Raw genomic sequence first — 25678 nt, 5'->3', positions numbered from 1 at the left:
ATGGAGCTGGGAGCGGAGCAGAGCCCAGCATGGGCCGCTCGGACCAACCAGACCAGGAGCCAGGCGGAGCGTGTCCTAGCGCCCTGAATCAGTGAGCTGTGGCAGTTACCAGACTTCTCGACCCACAAACACCAAAGACAACAAAGAAGGTGAGTGGGAAAAGCTGCTGGGGACCAGGTGATAGAGTTCGAGGTTCAGCCACAGCCCCGGGGGTAGAGGAGGTGGGGCAGCTACAGAACTGCAGCTGCAGTTGCTTGTGGCCCCAGGCCCACCTGGTGTGAGGAATTAAGTGGCAGATCAGAGCAGGAGCACGGAGCCTGCTGAAGATCTAAGTCCAGTCTGGGTTGGGGGTTCTTGGGGAAGGAGGAGTGCTGGTGTGGCAGAGCTAGCTGTAATAGCTCTGAAATCAACAGCGCATTCCCCCAAGCTTGGAACATAGAACTCTTCACTCTACAAGCAGTCATACCCTGACAAAAAACTCAAGGGTAAAGTAAGTTGGCTGGGAACATGGCCAGGCAGCGCAAACGCACCAAGATTCAGTCTCAGACTTTGGAATCTTTCTTTGGTGACAAAGAAGACCAAAACATACAGCCAGAAGAAGTCAACAAAGTCAAAGAGACTACAACAAAAGCCTCCAAGAAAAACATGAACTGGTCTCAGGCCGTGGAAGACCTCAAAAAGAATTTGGAAAAGCAAGTTAGAGGAGTAGAGGAAAAACTGGGAAGAGAAATGAGAATGATGCGAGAAAACCATGAAAAACAAGTCAACAACTTGCTAAAGAATAGACCTTACCCAGAGACCATCCAGGCTGTCCTGGGCTAGAGCCCCGCTTCCCTCTGCTATTTTGTGGGTTCCGTAGTTCTTCTCTGTTGTCTTTGGTGTTTGTGGGTTGAGAAGTCTGGCAACTGCCACAGCTCACTGATTCAGGGCACTAGGACATACTCCGTGCAGCCCACGCTGAGCTCTGCTCTGCTCCACTCCCAGCTCCGTGCACGAAAGACCTCACCCAGCAACCATCCAAGCTGTCCTGGGCTGGAGCCCTGTTTCCCTCTGCTATTTTGTGAGTTCTGCCTTTTTGATATAATCTTATGAATTTTGTTGTTTTTTTTATTGATATTGTCTATTATCTTAATAATTCCCAAAATCAAACCAACCATGTATTTCTGTTACAAATTCTACAGGTCATAGTGTATAATTTTATGATATGTTGTTGTATTTGATTTTCTAATATTTTATTTAAAAATTTTGTGTCAGTGTTCATTATGCAAATTGTCCTATAGTTTTCTTTTTTTCACTCTCTTGTAGGTGTCAAGATCATCTATGTATCATAGGAAGACTTTCATAAAACCCCTTATTTTATAAGTTTTCAGAGTTTATGTAATTTTTGAAATAATTTTCCTTTGAATGCTTGGTATGATTTATTTGCAAATCCATGTGGTCTTGAGTTTATTTTTTTTCCTGTGGGATCTCATTTATGGCTTTTTCCTTTTTTTGAGATTAATTAAAATTTTCTTCTATTAATCTGGGCAATTTATGTTTTTGTAAATATTCAACTGTTTTATTTCGCTTATTGGTTAAAAATAAAATTAGGCAATAGAATTTTATTTTTAAAAATTCAGTTATATTTTCAGTTCTGAATTCCCTCCCTCTCCCTCACCTTCCCTTCCCCTATTCATTGAAAAAGAAAGAAAAACCCTTTGCAAGTATGGATAATCAAGCAAAACAAATTATTGCATTAGCTATGTTCAAAAAATAAAATGGAAAAAACAATAAATGTGTCAGTTTTTACTCTGTGTCCATCAGTTCTCTATCTCAAGTTAGATAGCAAGTTTCATCATAAATCCTTTGGAACTGTGGTTGGTCATTGATATTGTTGATCAGAGATAGTGAGTTCTTCAAAGTTGTTTATCTTCCCAATATTATTGTTATTGTATAAATTGATCTGCTGGTTTTGATCACTTTACTCTCCATCAGTTCTTCCAAGCCCTCTTTCATAATTTTTCATAGCACAGTATTCCATCAGATTCAAGTTGTTCAGCCATTCACCAATGAATTAGCATCCTTTGCTTTCTAATTCTTTGCCACCATGAAAATTGCTGCTATAAATACTTTTGCACCCATGGGTCCTTTTTCTCTTTGCTTTCTTTGAGGTAGCAATGGTTATTTCTCAGTAAGAGAATACTTATCTTTGGGATTTAATTTCTTTGGGAACATAATTTTAAATTATTTTTCAGAGTGCCCTGACTAGTTCAGAGCTCCATTAGTAATACTTCCAAGTACCTATTTTCCTTTATTTCCTCAAGCATTCATCATTTCCCTTTTTTGTCACCTTAGACAATCTGATGGGTATAAGGCAGCACTTCAGAGTTATTTAAATTTGTATTTATCTAATTGTTACAGATTTAGAGTATTTTACGTATGCGTATTGATAGCTTACATTTCTTCTTGTGAAACTTGTTCATATCATTTGACAATTTATCAGTTGAGGGATGGTTTATTCTCATAAATTTGACCCAGTTCTCTACATATCTTAAAATGAGAACTTTGAGCAGTTTTCTTCTTAATGACTTCTTGAAATTTAGTGTCTAGGCTCTTTTTTTGGGTCGTGGTTTTCAGATGGTCCATTGATTCTTAACTTATCTCTCCTCAATCTGCTTTCCAGGTCAGTTTTTTTTAATTTAAATTTATTTATTTAGCATATTTAGTTTTCAGCATTGATTTTCACAAGAGTTTGAATTACAAATTTTCTCCCCATTTCTACCCTCCCCCCCACTCCAAGATGGCATATATTCTGGTTGCCCTGTTCCCGAGTCAGCCCTCCCCTCTATCACCCCCCTCCCCTCTCATCCCCTTTTCCCTTCCTTTCTTGTAGGGCAAGATAAATTTCTATGCCCCATTGCCTGCATATCTTATTTTCTACTTGCATGCAAAAACTTTTTTTTGTTTGTGAACATCTGTTTTTAAAACTTTGAGTTCCAAATTCTCTCCCCTCTTTCCTTCTCACTCACCCTCCCTAAGAAGTCAAGCAATTCAACATAGGCCACATGTGTATCATTATGTATAACCCTTCCACAATACTCATGTTGTGAAAGACTAACTATATTTTGCTCCTTCCCAACCCATCCCGCTTTACTGAATTTTCTCCCTTGACCCTGTCCCCTTTTGAAAGTGTTTGTTTTTGATTACCTCCACCCCCATCTGCCCTCCCCTCCATCATCCCCCCCCTTTTTTATCTTCCTCCCTCTTCTTTCCTGTGGGGTAAGATACCCAATTGAGTATGTATGGTATTCCTTCCTCAGGCCAAATCTGATGAGAGCAAGGTTCACTTATTCACCCCTCATCCACCCTCTCCCCTCCTCCCACAGAACTGCTTCTTCTTGCCACCTTTATGCGAGATAATCCACCCCATTCTATCTCTCCCTATCTCCCTCTCTCAATATGTTGCTCTCTCATCCCTTAATTTGATTTTATTTCTTTTAGATATCTTTCCTTCATCTTCAACTCTCCCTGTGTCTGCTCTCTCTCTTTACATATATATATATATATATATATACACACACACACACACATATACACATACACATATATATATACACACACAGATATATACATACATACACATTCACTTATATATACATAAATATGTGTGTGTATATATATATATATATATGCATATTCCCTTCAGCTACCCTAATACTGAGGTCTCATGAATCATACATGTCATCTTTCCATGTAGGAATGTAAATAAAACAGCTCAACTTTAGTAAGTCCCTTGCAAATTCTGTTTCTTGATTACCTTTTCATGCTTCTCTTGAATCTTGTGTTTGAAAGTCAAATTTTCTATTCAGTTCTGGTCTTTTCACTGAGAAAGCTTGAAAGTCCTCTATTTTATTGAAAATCTATATTTTGCCTTGGAGAATGATACTCAGTTTTGCTGGGTAGGTGATTCTAGGTTTTAATCCTAGCTCCATTGACCTCCGGAATATCGCATTCCAAGCCCTTCGATCTCTTAATGTAGAAGCTGCCAGATCTTGGGTTATTCTGATTGGGTTTCCACAATACTCAAATTGTTTCTTTCTGGCTGCTTGAAGTATTTTCTCCTTGATCTGGGAGCTCTGGAATTTGGTGACAATATTCCTAGGAGATTTCTTTTTGGGATCTATTTGAGGAGGCGATCTGTGGATTCTTTCAATTTCTATTTTGCCCTGTGGCTCTAGAATATCAGGGCAGTTCTCCTTGATAATTTCTTGAAAGATGGTATCTAGGCTCTTTTTTTGATCATGGTTTTCAGGTAGTCCAATAATTTTTAAATTATCTCTCATGGATCTATTTTCCAGGTCAGTGGTTTTTCCAATGTGATATTTCACATTGTCTTCTATTTTTTCATTCCTTTGGTTCTGTTTTATAATATCTTAATTTCTCATCAAGTCACTAGCTTCCACTTGCTCCAATCTAATTTTTAAAGTAGTATTTTCTTCAGTGGTCTTTTGGACCTCCTTTTCCATTTGGCTAATTCTGCCTTTCAAGGCATTCTTCTCCTCATTGGCTTTTTGGAGCTCTTTTGCCATTTGAGTTAATCTATTTTTTTAAGGTGTTGTTTTCTTCAGTGTATTTTTCAGTATTTTTGGGGTCTCCTTTAGCAAGTCATTGACTTGTTTTTCATGGTTTTCTCGCATCCTTCTCATTTCTCTTCCCAATTTTCCCTCTACTTCTCTAACTTGCTTTTCCAAATCCTTTTTGAGGTCTTCCATGGCCTGCGACCAGTTCATGTTTTTCTTGGAGGCTTTTGTTGTAGGCTGTATGTTTTGGTCTTCTTTGTCTCCAAAGAAAGAATCCAAAGTCTGAGACTGAATCTCGGTGTGTTTTCGCTGCCTGGCCATATTCCCAACCAACTAACTTGACCCTTGAGTTTTTCAGTGGGGTATGACTGCTTGTAGACTTAGGAGTTCTATGTTCCACGTTTGGGGGGGAGGTGCCAGCTCTGTCACACCAGCACTCCTCCTTCCCCAAGAACCCCAACCCGGACTGGGCTTAGATCTTTAGCAGGCTGTGCACTCCTGCTCTGATGCGCCACTTAATTCCTCCCACCAGGTGGGCCTGGGGCCGGAAGGGGCAGCAGCAGCTGCCCCACCTCCACTGCCCCCGGGGCTGGAAACGGAACCATGAACTCCTTTCACTCCCGCAGCTTTTCCCATTAACCTTCTCCGCAGTCTTTGGTGTTTGTGGTTTGAGGAGTCTTGTAACTGCGGCAGCTCACTGATTCAGGGCGCTAGGGACCCCTCCGCCCGGATTCTGTTCTGGTTGGTCCACGCCGCTCAGTCTGGGTTTTGCTCCACTCCGTTCCCAGCGCCCAGCTCCGTGTGGGATAGACCTCACCCAGAGACCATCTAGGCTGTCCTGGGCTGGAGCCCTGCTTCCCTCTGCTGTTTTGTGGGTTCTGCAGTTCTAGAATTGGTTCAGAGCCATTTTTTATAGGTTTTTGGAGGGACTCGGTACGGAGCTCATGCTAGTCCCTGCTTTCCTGCCGCCATCTTGCAGGTCAGTTGTTTTTACTGTAAGATAGCTCTTATTTTCCTTTTTTCCAGTCTCTTTACTTTCTTTTGATATTTATTGATGTCTCACGGAGTCATCAACTTCTATTTGGTCAATTCTAATTTTGAGAGTTATTTTCTTGGGTAATGCTTTGTTTCTCTTGTTGCAAGGTGCTTCTTCCATATCTCTCATTTAGTTTTTAAAATCATATTTTCACTCTCTGTTTAAATTCTTGCTTTAGCTATTCCAGGAATTCTGGTTAGACTCATGCCTGTTTTATTTTTTTGAAGCTTTGGTTATAGTTTCAATAATTTTCTTCTTCTGGGTTTGCTTCTTGAGCTTCCCTGTCACCATAATCTTTATGGTGGGATTATTTTTTTTCTTTTGGCTCATTTTTGTAGCCTACTTCTTGACTTTGAACTTTTTGTTAGAGGTGAGTTTTGTGTATGCCGGTATGTGTATGTGTGTGCATGAGAATATCTGGCCTGAGCTTGTCTTTTTTTGTCCTTCTACTGCTTTCACAACTCAGGTTCAGGGCCTGCAAGCTTTCCATGATCCCCAAATGATATGGTTCTGAGTGAAGTCTGCTCACTGCACTCCTGATCTGAACACTATTAATTCTGGTTTATCTCTGGTTGGAAGTTTCAGTAATCTGTTGCATCTACCATTTGCTCCTTGGAGACTTCGCAAATTCAGAGGGACTGATCACCAGGTTTTTCTTCAGCTACAGGACTTCTGCCTTGCTTATTTTACTTCAGGCTTCCATGCTGGGTTGGATACTAGAACTGAGTCCCTAATTCTCTTCCTGAGATAAGAGCTATGCAGTTAGATTTTCCTTTCCTTTAGGAGCTTGTTCTTTGCTCAGTGCACAAGAGCCCATTTTCTCTTTCTTTCATATCTACCCTGGATCTGTGACTGGCACTATGAATCAGTGAGTAACAGACTTGCCAGATGGCACCTTATCCTGCCTGCTTTGCTAGTTCAGAGAGCCTCTGAAAGCTCTTCTTGTCTAGGTGCTTTCTGTCCTGATGCCTTGTCTCAGCTTTCTTTCAGTGTCTGGGTGCTGGAATGTTCCACAACATATAAGCTCCTGTCTAAACCCCAAGTCCAGTATCTGAAGACATAGAGATGTCTGCCTTCCTAAACCATGGTGCACAGGAAAAAAACATTCACTTTGAGTTTTTCATGGCTTTCCTGATCAGGCTTTGGTCTGGTACGTTTTCTTGATCTTTTTGTAAGAGACATGGTGAAAAACTAAGGTAAGAAAAATTCCTTGAGGCAGGAGCTGGATTTTTAAACTTAACCCATTATAGGCCCACTGAACTGAACTAAGTTCAGAGACAATGAAGCATGGCTTCAACAGTTACAAAACAAAAGTGATTACAGGAAAAAATCAATTACTTATAGATAGGATCAATAAATAAATGATACAGAATCAATTATCTCAATATGTTTGATACCTTTTAGCATATTTTTTTGTCTCTGTTGATTGTGGGGGTTTTTGTATCTTATCTGAGTTCAGATTGCTATACCTGCTTATTTAAGTTAAACTGGAGCATAATAGAATTTGCTACATTCTCTTATTTTTATTCTGTGTGAATCTTTATATTTTAAGTGTATTTCTTTCAACAACATATTTTTGGATTCTGTTTTAAAATTTATTATTTTATCCTCTAACATTTAGGAGGTAGTTTCATCTAATTCTCATTTAAAGTTATGATTATTGTCTTATCCTTTTTTTCTTTTTTAACCTCTACTCTTACCTTCAGTCTCCAATCTTCAACTATTTGTTGTATATCTCTAAGTGTATTATCCAATAGATGACTTAAATTCAGCATGACCCAACTTCTGGTTCATGAGACCAATGATATGGAAGACTAGACACTTTCTTCTATCCTCACAATCACTTATACCTCTTCAAAATAAGAATGATGCCAGGAAATAAAACAATTTTAGCTATCTCCATGCTTTAAGATACTTTGAAATTTAATGATGCAAAAACCTAATTGTGATCTGTGTACCTGGAAGTTTGGCTAAAGGAGGCAAACAAATTAGGTGATCTGTAAATTCATATTGTTTATTCCCTTAAAGCTAGCAGCACACATACATGTATGGAGCCAGATAAAATCTGGCTGTTTGAACAAAAGAATGAGAAGGTTTAAATACATTTTTAGAACAGTCACAACTCATGTCTGCGTTACTCAAATTTATGATCTCCATGTATGTTTAACCATGATACAAGAAAAGAACTTTTCTAAATTGAATAGGTTGTAAATACAATAAGATAAGAGAGTTGATAAAGTATCAATTGAAATTAGAACCCAGCATCTCTGTGTTTAATTTACTGTTAACATGCCATGACATAGTATATGTCCATAAAATATTAAGATAAGAAAAAGTCCCATTATTCATGATAGGGTCTCTGGTTAAGGGTCTCATCCTTAATGGCCATAGAGAGAGGAAAGAATGCTTTTAAATTAGCCGCATCTGGTCTTCTTGACCTAAGAAGAGGTATTTTCTGAGTTTACTCAGAGAGCAGAGAAGCTGTTAGATCCAGGCTCTTCTTCTGGTTGATTATTAGTTCAGGCTCTGGACCTTATTGAAGTTATTAAATTGGTGTTAAATGATTATCAGATCTAACAGTAGATAACACTTATCACTAACTTCTAATGTAATAAGCATGTCTTTCTCCACCATCCACCACACCGAGACAAAAGTGTACAAACCAATTGCAGAGCTTTCAGTGGAACTAAAACACTGTTTCCATGCCAGTCCTGACTCCCCATGCCATGAAAAACCAAAAGGCAGAAGCTTGCTTTGCCTTGAACTTAATTGTAGCAGTAATATTTCCTGAAACGGTACTTGGTCAGAGAACTGAGGAATAGAGGGAACTAGGTCAGGACACCAGCATATGTGGCAGTCCACTGAGGCTGTGGGAAATGGGACTGACATCAAGTGGGAGTCAGTTGTTTCTCTCCAAAATGACTTGGGTATAGCTGCTGAAGCCAGTGAGATGTGAAATCCCCAGCATGGGAGAATGACGAGACAGCATTTAATTGAATGCATGTAATAGTGAAGGTCAATATTGACAAAGAAAAGGAAAAAGCAAGAGAGGTTATGATCTCCACATAAGCATAATATTGATCTCAAAGTCTGGATTTGTAGAGACAATTTAAATATTATAAGTCTCCCAGAAGAATACAAATCAAAAAGTCTGGTCGCCAAAATGCAAGAAATAATACAAGAAAACTGTCCAGAAATTTGGAACACAGAAAACAAAGTGCCAAATAAAATAATCCACCAATTGCCTCCAGGAAAAAAAAAAAAGAAAAAACCAACATAAAACAGCCTATGCTATGCTACAAACTCTAATACATATGGTGGCTAAATTCCAATGACAACAAATCCTTCATGAGAACCGAAGAAAGACCTTCACATATTAAAGAAAGGAAATTTGAATAACAGGACTATGCTACACCCACCAGAACCTGTAGGAGGAATTGGAGTAATGTGTTCTGCATAGCAAAGAAACTCAAGATGCAACCCAAAGTGACATACTTTGCAAATCTGAGCCTAACCCTTAATGAAAAAATGATGGACATTCGATAAAAAGATTGATTCATAGCATTCCTATTAAAAATGTGAATAAATCATTTGCTCCTCAGATACTACAGATAATACGAAAAAATTAAATCTTGTAGAAATTTCAAGAAAGGTAAAGCAAGTAACCCCAGAAAAAACACACAGGAAAAAAACCCCAAAGTTAAAAAGAGAAGGAAACCAATGATGTTAATAACAACAACAAAATAATAAGAGTGACACCATTAAGAGATTTCTTTCTAAAGGAAACAAAGGATAAAGAGGAGGTTACAAATGACGATGAAGTATAGACTTGAAACATGAGGATCTATAAACCTCACAAAACCCTGCCTACAGGTGAATTGATGTTGTTGGTTTTTTAGGGGGACTAAATTACAGAATGGAAAGGTACATAGAAGGGGAAATGGGAGGAAAAAGTTAGAGGGCAATATGTGATGGCCCTAATTAAGTCAAAGGTTAACAATAAAGTAAAATTACTCTTGTGGACTCTCAAGAGAGGGATTGAACCAGGAGGAAAAGGTGGGAAGTCCTGTTTCAGTGGTGAGTAGGGATCTCACCAAAGAAAGCTTCCATGACAAAAGGGGGTCCTATGGAAAGAGATAATTATAATGGGAGATGGAGATCTTTAAAATTGTAGCTCAGAGAAACAATTTATCATTCCTAAGGAAAAGGAGAATTACAGCTCTTGGGGCAACTGATACCACTTACCACTGTTTGCTGTTCCCTATGATCATTTTTCCCATTTTTCATGAAATCTGTTTTCTATTTACAGAAGAGTGGGAGGGTATGGATGCAGAGAGATTTCATAGCAAATGGAGGGATAAAAGATTAAGCTTAATAAATTACACAATTAGGGACATAGGATGATTCCTACAATAGGGTAATACTTCTGTCTTCCTTGTTAGTTTCCAGAATTGGTATTTCCAAGTTTTAGTGTGAAGATACAATAGACAAAAGGCAGTCCATAGAGCAAAATCTCCAGGCCATAACATGGAAGCTCTTTAGAAGAAACAATTGTGTGCAACACCACGATGAAGAGTCTGGAGTTGGAGCCAGAAATCAGAAAAGGTGTTTATTTTTTCTCACGAAAAAGGGCGTCGTCACCCAAGCCATGGAGGTTGGGGCACCCCGAGCAGGAAAAAGCCTGTACTTATGATCTTAGCGCAAGCCCCCTCCCCACTTCTCCCCCTTCCTGCCGTTGGCTGGGATTTAGGGTGCACAATCTAAAGATGGTCTTAATGTTTTCTGCAACAGTTTGTGCAAATTCCTTAAGGACAAAGGTCTTTGTGAAAAACAGGATATCTGTGGTCAAACTGGTCAGGTGTGCCTGGAGGTTATGTAGCAATCTTTCCATACCCCCACTCTAGTGCTGGTCTACTAATCTAACTGCTAAAATTGTCCAGATAGCTATTAACCCTTCAGGAGACTTCACTCACTATCCATGTCACACAGAATGAAAAATAGGTACCTTAGAATATAAATCCTAAGGAATATATCCTGAGGAATATAAATACTGAAGAGGGATAAATAAAGGCCATAAATCAAAGAATTAAAATCTAGCACAGATAGAAAATGAAGATAAATATTGAAGAGAATGAGAAAAATCCTTTTGAGAAAAAAGATGCAGAAAATGACATTTTAAAACAACATGAAGGCAAGGTGAGGGGATTTATTTGACTACTTAACTGAGGAAAAAAGAGACGAGAAGAAATAGATAACAAGATAAAAGGAAGAAAAAATGGAAATAATATATTAAGCAAAACTAAGGAAAGGATAACAAACAGGAAGTGAGGAGGAGGCATGGAGATAAGGGGGAAGACAGCTGTGGGAATGTGCCTTAAAATAGCTTATGTTAAAATTGCAGAAGAGGCTAAGTACTATTATTATGGAGAAAGAAGGAAAAATTCTAATTGAGGAAAAAATAATAGAGACAAATGGAGGAAAATATAAACTTAACTCATAATTCTAAATATGACTCGATTAAATAATCCAATAAAACAAAAAATTGACAGATTGGATAAAAAAAGTTCACAATCTATTGCTTTCAAGAAACACACCTAAAAACATACGAAGAATGAAAATGAGGATATGGGGCGGGGAAGGACTATGCAATAGGCAAACCTACAAAAGCGGAAATTGAAATCACTATCAAAAAAACATTCACAACATAAAAGGGGATAAGTGAGGAAACTACATTATGCTGTAAGGAAGCAAATTAGTATCAATATTAAATTTAGCCAGTTAGGTGACACAGTGGATAGAGTGCTAGGCCTGGAGTCAGGAAGATATTGGTAAGATCTAACCTGGCCTCAGTCACTTACTAGATGTGTGACTCTAGGCAAATCACTTAATTCTGTTTACCTCAGGTCCTTATCTGTAAATTAGCTGGAGAAGGAAATGGCTAACCTTTACAGTATCTTTGCCAGGAAAACTCCAAATGGGGTTATGAGGAGTCAGAACAACATTGAACAACAACACAACATAATATACTTCAAATGCCTTAGTATCTAAATTCATAAAGGGAAAAAAACCCTGAATTATAAGACATACATATTAATGCAATAATGACAAGGAATTTGATGTTTTTCAGTTTTGAACAAAGCTAACAGAAAAATAAGCAAATGGGAAAATAGAGAATTGAACAAATTGCTGCTGAAACTAGTGCTAAAAGATTTATGGTGACTTCTAAGTGAAAATGTTAGTTAAACAATCAACAATCATTTGTTACACATTTACTGTGTTTCAGTCACCAAGCTAAGCACTGGGAATCCAAATACAAGCAAAAAGAAAGATAGTCTCTTCCCTCAAAGAGCTTATATTCTAACAGGGAAGTCAAAATATAAAAGGGGGAGAGGAGGTGAAAGAAAGTACCCATCACAGAGGCATGATGAAGTCCAAAGGAGCATAGCCTGGTAGGAAATGAAGGGATGACCAGACTAGGCCCCATGTAGAGCTCCAGGGGCAGAGGAAACATGAGTTCCAATACTGAAGTCATCTTCTAGGGTGAAGGAGTTCCTAGGGCATAGGAGTACAGCCTCGTAGAAAATGTAGCTATCCCTTCCACATTGCCGAGGTTAAGGACGCAGTGCCTCTGCTATCTGGAAAATCCATGTAAGGTGTTTTGCCCTCCCTTCGTACCAGAGAGGAAGAAATTATGTATATTATGTTATTAAAAGATAAAATATGTTGATATTATACAATACTACTCATACACTTATTCATTTCTGAGTTTCTAAACTTTTTCTGTGTTATCTCCTGGCCTTCTCATGTTGTCTGCAGCTTCTGCAAAACTCCCCCCAAATTCCCATTTAATTTCTCATGCTGACTGACCAGCAGTGGGGAAAGTTGTGATGTGGAAGGCAGAGCTATTTCTCAGCACTACATGGAACTTTACAATAATTGACCATGCATTAGGGCTCAGAGATACTGCAAACAAATATAAAAAGGCAGAAATACTGAAAATATTCTTTACAGATTGTAATACTATGAAAAGAGTGTTCAGTTCAGGTAGCACAAACAAAAAACACATATCCAAATGGAGAGTTAATAATGAACCCCTAAATAATAATAAGTGGTTCAAAGAACAAATCCCCAAAACAATAATTATATGAAATAAATTATAATAGGGAAACAACACATCTAATTTCTGGGATGCATCTAAAGCACTTCTCAGTGAAAATATTCTATCACTACAGACATACATTAAACAAATAGAAAATGGGAGGATTAATTAACTGAATAAGCCTTTAAAATTAGAAACACAACAAATAAACCTAAGATAAGCAGAAGAGATATTAAAAATCAGAGCAAACAGATAAACTAGAACCCCCTTCAAAAACTTGTAGTATTGTTGAATAAAAGAATTGATTCTTTGAAATGACTAATAAAATTGATAAGCCTTTTGTCAATAGCAAGTATGTAAAGTGAACACAACAGAACCAGAAGAAATAACAATTATCAGGTCCTGCTCTGCAGTTGTATGCCACCAAAATTGAGCACTCAAAAGAAATAGAAGAATGCTTTCAAAAATAAAAAATAACCAAACTAATATTGGGCCAAATAGAGCTCGGAAATAATCCAAACTCTGAAAAAGAAATAGAATAAGCTGTAAAGGAACTAGTGGGGGTGGGGTGGGAAGGGGGAGAGACTTCTGTTTTTGTTGGATTAACGGGAGAATCCCATTAAGCTTCTAAAAAAAAACCAATTAGTACCAATATTGCACAAATAATTCTCAAAAATTGAGAAAGTACCCTTCCAGAATCCTTTTATGAGACAAATATAGTTCTGATACTTAAGCTAGACAAAGATGAAGCAATACTGATACTGATTCAAAAATCTTAAATAAAATCCAGTTAAACAGACTACAATAACTCGTCTAAGAAATCATTTTAATGTCTAAGTTGGATTTATTCCAGGGATGCAAGGTTGTTTATTAGGAAAATGGTCAACACAATCATATTAAAAACAAAGACATCTAAAACCGAATGATTGTTTCAACAGATGTGAAAAAATCCTGAGATGAAGTCTAACACTCATTTATGTTAAAAGATTCAGTGGAGTGTAGGCACAGGGTGACCTTTTAAAATTGTTACCAAAAATGTCTAAAACCAAAAGTAAGTATCATATGCAATTGGTATGCTAGAAGCTTTTCCAGTGAATGTAGGATTAAAGCAAAGATACTCATTCCATTAATATTTTATATTATCAGATATTTCTAGAAATGCTTGCAACAACAAGGCAAGAGGAAGGAATTGGAGGCACAGAGGGAAGACAAGATGAGATAAGACTATCTCTTTGCTGATAATATGATGGAAGATCCATGAGAATCTCAGAGACACTCATTGAGACAATAACTTCAGCAAGATTGTAGACTACAAAATAAAACTTGAAAAATTGACTTTGTATATATTAACAACAAAATTAAAGAGTCAATAATAAAAATGGAAATCTCATTTCATATAGGTACAAAACCTATAAAATATCTGGGATCAATCTACCAAAACACAGAATATACTAGTATAGATTCAAAAACAAAATGTTGCTTAAAAAAATAGTGAATTAAATAGCTGGACGAAATTCAGTGCTCATTCCATGCAAATATAATCAAAATGAGAATTCTGCCATAGTTATTTATAGTTTTAATGTTACACTATAATGAAATAATTGAAGAAATACTTTATTTAATTTGATAAAATAATAACCAAATTAGTTTGGAGAAATGACATACCTAGACTATCAAGGAAGAGAATAAAAAGAGGTAGAGAGACTCTAATTCTAGGCCTCAAAATATATTATACAGTAGCAGTCATCAAAAGAATATGGTATTGATTGGAAGATTGATGAATGAAATAGACTGCATAAGAGAGAATTAGAAACAATGATACTCAATATTTCCATTTTTACTAAACCTGAAAACAAATTTTTTAGGAAAGAACTTTGACAGAAACTTCTAGGGAAAACTGTCTTGAAAGTCAGTCTGGAAGAAATTAGGCTTAGACTAACATCTTACCCCGTATTCTACGATACATTCTAAATGGATCCATAATATTAAAAATAGTACTATTAAAAATTAAAAGATAAGTAGATCATAAGCCGCTCACAGTTATAGGTTGATGTATTCTTTTATCCCCTTTTAAATAGTATTTTATTTTTTCCAACGATTACATATCAAGAAAATTTTTAGCATTTGTTTTTACAAGATTTTGAGTTCCAAATTTTTTTCCTTTCTCCCTTCCTCCCTCTCTCCTTCCTCTTCCCTTTTCTGAAAATGTTCAGCAGTTTGATATGGTTTATACATATTCCATACTCATCACAGTAATGGTCTTGTTGGATCAAAGGGTATACCCAGTTTGGTTGCCCTTTGTGCGTAGTTCCAAATTGCTTTCCAGAATGGTCGGATCAGTTCTCAACTCCACCAACAGTGCATCAGTGTCTCAATTTTCCCACATCCTCTCCAATATTTATCATTTTCCCTTTTTTGTATTATTAGCCAATATGATTGATGTGAAGTGGTATTTCAGGGTTGTTTTAATTTGCATTTCTCTAATCAAAAGTGATTTGGAGCAAATCTTTAGATTTCTTTGATTTCTTCCTCTGAAAATTGCCTTTTCATATCCTTTGACCATTTATCAATTGGAGGATGGCTTGTATTCTTATAAATTTGACTCAGTTCTTTATATATTTGAGAAATAAGGCCTTTATCAGAGATACTTGCTGCAAAGATTGTTTCCTAGTTTTCTGCTTTCCTTCTAATTTTGTTTGCATTGGTTTTGCTTGTACAGAAGCTAATGTGATCAAAATTATCTATTCTGTATTTCATGCTGTTCTCTATCTTGTTTGGTCATGGATTCTTCCCCTCCCCATAGATCTGACAGGTAGACTATTCCTTGCTCTTCTGATTTGATTGCTTCATTATCTATGGTGCTTTTTAGCAAGTTGTAGTTTCCTCCCTTATCTCTCTTTTAATTAATCTATTTTTCCTTTTACTTTGTCTAAGATGAGGAGTGCTACCCCTGCTTTTTTTTAACTTCAGCTGAAGCATAATAGATAATGCTCCAACCCCTTAACTTTACTCTGTGTATGTCTCTCTGCTTCAAGTGTGTTTCTTGTAAGCAACGTATTATAGGATTCTGGTTTTTGATCCACTTTGCTATCTGCTTCCATTTTATGGGAGAGTTCATCCCATTCACATTCACAGTTATGATTACTACATGTGTATTTCCCTCCGTCCTATCCTTCCTCCTATTTGTACTGTCTCTCCTTTCACCCTTTCCTACTTTACCAGTGTTTTTCTTCTGTCTACCACCTTCCCTGATCTGCCCTCCCATCTGTCAGTCCCCCTCCCTTCCCTGCCTCCCACCCTTTACTTAACTTCCTGCTTCCTTGTTGGGTAAGATAGATTTCTATGTTGATCTGTTTGTGTGTATTATTCCCTGTTTGACCCAATACTGATGAGAGTAAAGTTCAAGCAATGCCTGTCTCTCCCTCCTCCCCCATCTTCCCCCTACTGTAATAGGTCTTTCTCACCTCTTCATATGAGATACTTTACCTCATACTACCTCTCCTTTCCTTCTGCACCTGTTGTACTCCTCTTTCTCATCCCTTGTTTTTTCATGTCATTCCCTCAAATTTCCCTTATACCCATACATTCTGTCTACACACACACACACACACACACACACACACACACACACACACACATTCCTTCTATCTGTACTGTTAGTGATACGACTTTTAAGAATTACTATTATCATCTTCCTGTGTAGGGATGTAAATAGTTGAGATATATTGAATCCCTTATGCTTCTCTTGGGTCTTGATTTTGGCAGTCAGATTTTTGGTTTAGTTCTGGTCTTCTTATGAAGGCTTGAAATCATTCTATTTTGTTGAATGACCATTTTTTCCTTGATATATTCTGCTTAATTTTGCCAGGTAAGTAATTCTTGTTTGTAGTGTAGCTCCTTTGCAATCTGGAATATCATCTTCCAAGACCTCTGATCCTTTAATGTTGCAGCTGCCAGGGCCTGTGTGATCCTTATTATGACTCCCTGACTTTTGAGATATTTCTTTCTGGCCACTTGTATTTTTTCCTTGACCTGATAGTTCTAAAATTTGGCTATAATGTTCCTTGGGAGTTTTATTTTGGGATCTCTTTCCTGAGGTGATTGGTGGATTCTTTAGTGCCTATTTTGCCTTCTGGTTCCAGGACATCCTGGCAGTTTTCCTTGATAATTTCTTGAAAGATACTGTCCAGGTTCTCCTTTTGATTATGGCTTTTAGGTAGTGCAGTGATCCTGATATTGTCTCTCTTGGATCTGTTTTCTAGGTCAGTTGTTTTTCCCATGAGGTATTTTACATTTTCTTTCATTTTTTCATTCTTTTGAATTTGATCCTTGATGTCTCATAGTATCATTAGCTTCCACTTGCCCAATTCTAACTTTTAAGGTGTTGTTTTCCTCAGTTAGCTTTTGTACTTTCTTTTCCATTTGTCCATTTGTATTCTTTTATGAGTTTTCTTTAGTGGATTTTTTAATTTCCTTTTTAAGCACTTTTCCAAGCTGTTGATTCTTTTTCACAATTCTCTTGCATCATTCTCATTTCTTTTCCTATTTTTCTTCTTTCTCTCTTATATGATTCTTAAGCTCCCCCTTGAGCTCTTTCATGAGTTCTTTCTGGGCTTGAAGCTACTTTCTGATTTCTCTGGAGTTTTGTCTATAGGTATTTTGACATTATTGTCCTCTTCTGAGTTTGTGTCTTGGTCTTCTCTGTCATTGTAATAACTTTCTGTGGTCAGATTCTTTTTTTGTTGTTTTTTTGTTCATTCTTTTTTTTGCCTTTTTCCTTTCTTTTAAATATGATCTCTGTTTCCAGGGTAGATAGGGCTCAATCTTAGGCTTCTTGTACCAATGGCTACAGGCCCTGGCTGTTTACCTGGTGCTGAGCTGATGTTGCCTTGAGGCTCCTGGGGGGACCTTCGGTCTGGTGTTGTGTTGAGTGGGTGTGATGGGGGGGGTGGTGAACTGGCACTACTGCAGGGTGTAAGGATCTGGCAGCTCACCTGGTGCTGAGCTGGGCTCCTAGTGTAGGTGTCTGGTGTGTGCTGAGGCCAGGTGGGGTTTTTCGGCATTTACCTGGGGCTGTGCTGAAAGATGAGATCTGTTCCCTGGAGGATGCCTTTTTGCCCTGGGCTGCTCTGAAGCAGAGGAGGTCAGGCCACTGCAAAATGTCTACCTGCCTGGGGCTGCAGTGAAGCACATGGAGGTCTAACTGTATAGGACATCTGCCCACTTGGGGTGCACTGAAGCATGTGGTAGTTTTCAGAGCTGGAGTCTACCAATTTCCCTGGCTATGCTAAAGCACATGGAGTTCCTGGTATTGGCATTGGCCCATTCCACCACACTGGGGCTCAGGACCTCCTGCTGGTTTGCTGAGGTGGGGCTTGTTGCAGCCTTGCTGGGACTCTCCCTTCCTGGAATGAGCTCTCCTTTTACCTGAGTGAGATGGACCTTTATTGCTGATCCTCCAGGTCTCTCAGGCTAAAATACCACTCTACCCCGACTTTCTACTGGCTCAGCAGTTCCAGGATTTGTTCTGGGGTGCTATTTTATGGTTGTTTGGAGGTGAGTATGGGGGAGCTATAACAGTTTGCTGCTTATTCCACCATCTTGGCTCTGGGAAGTTTCCCAGGTCGATGTATTCTTAACCAAATAGGGAATAGAGGGAATTACAAAAGAAGGAATAGATAACTTTTTACCTCCTGAAAGAGATCCCAAAATGAAAACTGCTGGGAATATCGTAGCCAAATTCTGGAGTTCCCAGGTCAAGGAGAAACTATAGCAAGCAGCCAGAAAGAAACAATTCAAGTATGGTGGAGCCACAGTCAGGATAATACAAGATTTAGCAGCTTCTACATGAAAGGATCAGAGGGCTTGGAATATATTTCAGAGGGCAAAGGAGCTAGAATTACCACTAAGAATCACCCACCCAGCAAAACTGAGTATAATCCTTCTGGGGAAAAATGGATATTCAGTGAGATAGAGGGCTTTAAAGGACTTTGGATCCTTGAGGAAAAGACCAGAGCTAAATAGAAAATTTGACTTTGAAATACAAGACTCAAGAGAGGCATACAAAGGTAAACAGGAAAGGGAAATCATAATGGACTTAATAAATTTAAACTGTTTACATTCTTACATGGGAAGATATTGTAACTCATAAGACCTTTTATTAGGGTAGTTAGAAGGAGTATATATAGACAGAGGGCACAAATCTGAGTTCATTATGAAGGGATGATATCTAAAAAAATTAAGGGATGAGAGAGGAATATATTGGGAGAAAGAGAAAGGGGGAGGTAGAATGGGGTAAACTGTCCCACATAAAAGAGGCAACAAAAAGCTTTTACAGTGGAGGGGAAGAGGTAGGAGAGCTGAGGGACTGTGTGTGAGTGAGCCTTAATCACATCAGAATTGGCTCAAAGAGGGAGTAACATAAAAACTCAATTGGATATAGAAATCTATCTTACCCCACAGGAAAGTGGGAAGGGAAGGGGATAAGAGAAGGGGGTGGGGTGATAGAAGGGAGGGCAGATTGGAGGAGGGGGCATTCAGAAGCAAAACACTTTTGAGGAGAAAAGAGAAAGAATTAATGAGAAAGGAGAGCAAAAATAGGATAAGATGCAGGGATAGGATGGAGGGAACTACAGTTAGCAATAGTAACTGTGAAAAAATTTTTGAAGCAAGTTCCTCTGATAAAGGTCTCATTTTTCAAACATATAGAGAATGGAGTCAAATTTATAAAAATAAGAGGTATTCCTCAACTGATAGTTGATGAAAAGATATGATCAGTTTTCAGATGAAGTAATCAAAGCTATTTATATCATCTGAAAAAAAAAACTCCAGCTTACTATTGATTGAAGAAATGCAAATTAAAACAATTCTGAGGTACTACCTAACACCTATTAGATTGGCCAATAGGACAGAAAATGTAGATGACAAATGTTGGAGGGGATGTGGGGAAAATGAGAGTTTAATGCACTGGTGGTGAATTTGTGAACTGATTCAACCATTCTGTAGAGCAATTTGAAACTATGCCCAAAGGGCTATAAAACCATGCATACCCTTCAACCTAGAAATGTCATTACTAGGTCTGTATCGCAAAAGAGACAATAAAACAAAAAGGCAAAGGACCTATGTGTACAAAAATATTCATAGCAGCTCTTCTCTTGGGGTAAAGAAATAGAAGTTGTGATATGTAATTATCATGGAATACTATTGTACTGTAAGAAATGAAGAGCAGGATATTCTCAGAAAAACCTGGGAAGACTTGTATGGGTGATGCTAAAAGTGAAATGTACTGTGTATAAAGTAATGACAGTATTGTAAGATGATTAGCTGTGAATTATTTAGCTATTCTCAGTAACACAACAGTCTAAGACAACTCTGAAGGACATACGAAAAATCCTGTCCATCCCCAAAGAAAGAACTGATGGCGTCTGAATACAGACTTAAGCATGATTTTGTGATCCTTGACTCTTTCACCCTTCTTTTCTCCCCCAGATATGTAGTCAATCAGTTGATCCTACCCTTGTAACAAATCTTCTATACAAATGCTTCTCTCCTCTAACACTATCACTACCTTGCTGCAGGTGTTCATCACCTCACACCTGGACTTTTGCAGTTAGCCTGCCATTCTGCTCTTTGCTATCCCTGCCTCAAGTCTCCCCACTTCAGTCCATCCTCCACTCATCTATTAAATTGAATTTCTTAAAATTAAAGTCTGACCATGTCACTTCCTACTCAGGAAATCCAATTAGTCCCTTACTACTTATAGAATCAAATGCAAATCCTCTGTTTGACTTTACAAGCTCTGCATTACACCTTAATCCCTTCCAAGCACCCTGAGCCAGTGACACTGGCCTCCTTGCTGGGCAGGCATAGAGTGCTTCCATCTCCCATGCATTTTCACTGACTATCCCCAATGCCTAGAATTTTCTTCCTTATCTCTCCTTCCTGACTTTCTTTAAGCTCTAGTTAAAATCCCACCCTCAGTAAGAAGCCTTTCCTGATTCCCTTCATCATATTGCCTCCTCTGTAAGATTATCTTCAATTTGTCCTGTATATATTTTGTTACAAGTAGTTGTTTACTGTAGGCTTTTTAAAAGTAGAGCCTGGTTTTTTCTCTAGTCTTTAGCATATTGCCTTCAACATAGTATACACTTACTATATGTGTGTTGGTTTGACTTGATTTAATGTGACTTTCTTTGCTTTCCCTTCTTTCTGCCCTCCTTTACAGAGAAAATTAGTGTTTGAAGGGGAGTGTGCTTGGAAACAATGTTCTGTTTGATGCACTCTGGTTCTGGTCCTGTACCCTTCTTTTTCTTTTGCCCATACTATAGTCAGAGGTTTACTCCTTGGAGGGGGGAAGGCAAGGCAATTGGGGTTAAATGACTTGCCCAAGGTCACACAGCTGGTAAGTGTCAAGTGTTTAATGTCAAATTTGAACTCAGGTCCTCCCAACACCAAGGCTGGTGCTCTATTCACTGTGCCACCTAGCTGCCCCAGGAATTTTCATTTTTAAGTTTCCTTTAGAGGAGGTGACCGATGGATTATTTATGTTTTTGCTTTGTCCTCTTGTTTTGATAGATCTGGGATAATTTTCTTTGCTAATATTTTCTGAAATATGAGGTCTAAACTCTTTTTTGGCCATGACTTTCTTGTAGTGCAGTGATTTTAAAATTCTCTCTCCTGATCTTTTAAAAGATAATTGTTTTTGATATTTGAGGTTCCTTACATTTTCTTCTTATTTTTTAGTCATAGTTTTAAGAGTCATTTACTTCGTTTGGGCAATCTTAATTTCTAAGAAGCATATTACTTGGATAAGTTTCTATATTTCTTATACTAAGGTATTAATTCTCCATTCAAGTGTCACTTCCAAAGCTTTCATTTTTATGCATTTCTTTTCTCAAGGACTCTCATTTTGTTTATAAAATAATTTTAAACCCTTAAGAAACAAAAAGCCTCTTGCTCTATTTTTTCCAGGAATTCTTATTGAAATTTTGAAGGGATTGTACATAAGGAAGTACTGAGAAGGAATATAAGTTTTCATAGGATCATGAATCATGTTGTTTATTACTCACAGGCATGCAAGCATGTGGCCCTCTCACTCTACAGTCCATGGGCATACAACACTGACTTAGGCATTCAATGGGTTATATGTACCAATAGAGATCCCAGATCCCATAGGTATCTACCCTTATCTGATTGTTGCAGGGCAGATTCACAGAGACAGCGTGCAAGAAGTACTTTAGTGACAGTCAAGTCAGTGAGTCAGGACTACCCCCAATGCCACACCCACTGAATATAAGGACATTGTGATTAGGAAGATTTGCTAACATTGTATGCTGGGATTAGCTGAAGTTGGCTAAGTTTATAGTTTCCTAATTTTGCATTCAAAACCCTAATGGTAGCTAACCAAGCCAACTATTGGGTACATACGAACTGCCCAGTACATAGTGATTAAACATAAGTTATATCTGTCATTTAAGGTCTAGTAATAGGCTAATCCTCATAAACATGTTCAAGATGTTATTTTCTTTTGAAGCTTATAGATATAGATGTTTGGGAGTCATTCTTTTCCTCTGTTTCCTTATCCTTATCACCATAGTAGTTCCTCATGGTCCCAGTCTTTTTTTTTTTTTAACTCTTTCTAACAGACTTCCTGAATGGGGACTTTTTATTGTGACCAGGCTGTGTGTACTTTTAGCAAGCCTTATTACTTGCTGTGTGACCCTGGACAAGTTATTTAACCTCTGTTTGTTCAACTGTAAAATGGCGCTAATAACAGCATCTCCCTCCCAGGTTTGTAGTGAGGATCAAATGAGACTTGTAAACTACCTAGCACAGTGCCTGGCACATAGTAGGCACTACATAAACTCTTATTCTCTCCCCTTTCATTCCTTTTCCTCCCCTTCCCTTATATTTGGTCCTGATTTGGGCCAGCGAGGCAGCTTACAACCTTACTTTTGTCATTTTCTTTGTTTTATTTCAACAGTATGTTCCTCCAGATCTCTGCATCTGCAATTTTGTACTGGAACAATCTCTCTCTGTAAGAGCTCTACAGGAAATGCTTGCCAACACAGGTGAAAATGCCACTGAAGGGGTAAGTATGTGATTTATATTCTTAGAGTGAGGTCACATGTACTATATCTCCTAAGCATGAGGTGTTTTTTTTTTAACTCATCTTCCTGATCTTTAATTGGAAGACTTTAAAAACTTTGAGTTGATCCAAATGGGGATGATAAAATCTGGCCTCCATGTTAGGTTTGTATTTCCTTGTATTTCTCTCACTTTGGGTCTCATTCCTTCTTCCTTTGCATTGATCAGCCCCTACTCAAGATAAATGAGACTAGTTATCTAGGACACTACAAGGCTGTTTCAGGATCAAATTATTAAAATTTTGACCATCACTATAAGAAACCTGGTTAGAAATTAAGGGAACTTTCCTCGCCATTTCATCAGTAGAATAAATGTGGTTAGCAACTCTGTGTAGTCACTATAATCTTCTAGCTTTGTTGCAGTCATTGGAGAAATCTGGGTGGAAGGTAAGGTCTTTGGGATGGTTTTAGAGTAATCCCATTTCACTTCTGAATGCAATTTTAAGTTATTATTGTCACCGAAATTGTGCTAAATCATTTAGCAAAGGAATGGTGCCTCGTAGTATCTCTCATGACAGGCCATATATCAGAGCCTCAGTACCAAATACCTCTTTGTTGCAATAAAAGAATCACTGGAAATAGGAGTCAGAAGACTCAAGTTCTAGTTCTGGATCTGCCACCAAATAGTTGTATAACCCTTATACTAACCTGATTTAAAATCTTTAGGGTTCGGTTTTCTCACCTATAAATGAGGAGGTCCTTTCCAACTAGCTTGTGTGTACTTGGGTACCTTTGTTCTCTAGGTCTGCACTGATGGACTTTAATCAGTTACTGAAATTATTATCTGTATTGTTCTCTGAAGATTTGAGGTTTTGTTTTGTTTTTTTTTCTTCCTTAGGCCATTTGCTTTCTAACTTAGTTTCCATTAATTGGTCCTACTCAGTGTACCTAGTCACCCTGAAATTCCCCCTCCCCCTTTTATTTCTCCTTCCCTCAAAACACACAGAAAAATGGTCATATTTAGATACCAGCAGTATAGTACTACAGTTTGATATGAACTGGTCAAGGACACATTTCCTAATTATTTGCTTATCTATTCTCCAATACCAATATATCTTAATGTCAATCTAAAGAACCCTAAAGGATGTGGTTCCTGTTTGCCTCAGTGGTAAATCTCAGTCCCTCCATATTTTTGTATGAACTAAGATAAATTTTAACAGGTGAAACATCCAATTTAGAGTTATTTCTGATAACAAAAAATCAGGAGGGTTGTTTTTCCAGGAACATTTCTTGTTGGGAATACCTTATCCTGATCCTATCAAAGTATAGAACCTATTTATTACTGCCTTATGTTTTATTATCCATAGGAAAATTATCTCCCTCCCGGTTCCCCCGATCCCATGGTGATTCACTGTGTGAGTGGTATGGGAGGGGGTGTATGCATGCATGTATTAATTCCAGTTTATCTTAGTGTATTTTTTTTAGAAAATTTTCCTATTCTATGATCTCCTAAAGTCTCTAACAACCTTGGGGAGGGAGGAAACTGATCAGGGGATTAGAAAGAGCAGAGTGTCAGGGGAGAAGGTCCCCTCAGACTGCCATCTGGTAATATTACCATTTTCATTAATTAGTCTTACTAGGTGTTAAATTCTATTATTTATTCATTGCTAAAGGATTGAAAATTATGTCACTATGCCCTCTAAATTTGTCATCCTGGTATAAAGAACTGGTTGCCCTCACCTAGTAATGTCTTTATATTACTTAGAAAAATTTGGGATACTAAGAAGTCATCCTGAGCATCTAATCTGGCTGTCATCTTCCCGTGTTCATTTTGTGATTCTCCCATAATTTTAAAAGCAGTTCTGAGAATTCAGCAAGTGCTGAGGAATTAGATATGCATATAGACATGCTGTTAGAATGAAAAACACTGTCAGCAGTTGGGAATTTTATATCTGTGAATTGTATGTCCTGCTGGAGAAATATGCATAGTTTGGCATATGTATGTAGTTCTCTGGGTGTGATATATGCTTCAGAGGAGGAGAGTATGAGAATTGGGCAGTAGAACCAAATAAATTAAATTTCATTTACCAAACTCTCAAAAAATTATATGAAACAAGAAACCAACAAAGAATTATCTAACGATAAATATATAACCTTTTGAATGGATAATGTTAAATATTCTGATATATATTTCATACTTGTAAACTTTCAAAAGTCCATTTCATTAGTTATTTTCCTTACAGCTCCTCATGAGATAGTCAGGAAGTTTGCCTGTCTTGTAATATGAAGGATCAGAGTTACAGAAAGGTAATATAATCACTAAATACAATTTAAGTGCTCTTCTGCACAAGTCTTACTCTCCATTACTAGTTTCTTAAGGGCAGCAACCATAGTTTGTTTTTTTCTTTGTATCTCCTTGAAGCCTAGGATAGTGCATTGCACATAGCAGGCATCCAATATATGTATTTATTGAATTGAGTTGAATAAATCAAATCTGACTCTGTTCTCAAGAGATTATGCCTAAAAATCATCTGTTAAACACAGTAGGTTACTGGCAGAAGTGGAATTGGTCCTAAAAGCTCTAGAATTATCATGTTCTTGCTTAGCCCAAGTTTACAACAGAACTTTCCATTATATAGGTCAGAAGTTCTTAACATGGAGACCATGAACTTATTTAAAAAAATACTTTGATAACTGTTTTTTAATGTCATGAGTTTCCTTTGAAATCCTGTGTGTTTTATTTTATGCATTTAAAACCATTGTTCTGAGGAGTTTGTAGGTTTTACCGGGCTTGTCCAAGACATAGAAAAGGGTGACTAACCCCTGATTTAGCCTGAATATGGGTAGACAGTTTTCCCTTTCTGAACCCTTTGATTCAGCCACCATTTCTGTGTCATAT

The 25678-nt window shown here is 37.7% G+C and overlaps 1 protein-coding gene across 1 annotated transcript in view; it reads left to right on the top strand.

Annotated features, from left to right (window-relative positions):
- RYR3 (ryanodine receptor 3) overlaps positions 1–25678 on the top strand; it is a 633352-nt gene that overhangs the window by 44019 nt on the left and 563655 nt on the right. Inside the window, exon 3 of the mRNA XM_036736677.1 lies at positions 22677–22784. Within this exon, the coding sequence (XP_036592572.1) occupies positions 22677–22784 (108 nt within the window). The remainder of the gene's footprint in view (positions 1–22676; positions 22785–25678) is intronic.

This window comes from Trichosurus vulpecula, chromosome 8, assembly GCF_011100635.1.
Source record: "Trichosurus vulpecula isolate mTriVul1 chromosome 8, mTriVul1.pri, whole genome shotgun sequence".
NCBI lineage: Eukaryota > Metazoa > Chordata > Mammalia > Diprotodontia > Phalangeridae > Trichosurus > Trichosurus vulpecula.
Note: the sequence above shows the minus strand (reverse complement) of the source record. Positions and strands in the feature narration are given on the sequence as shown.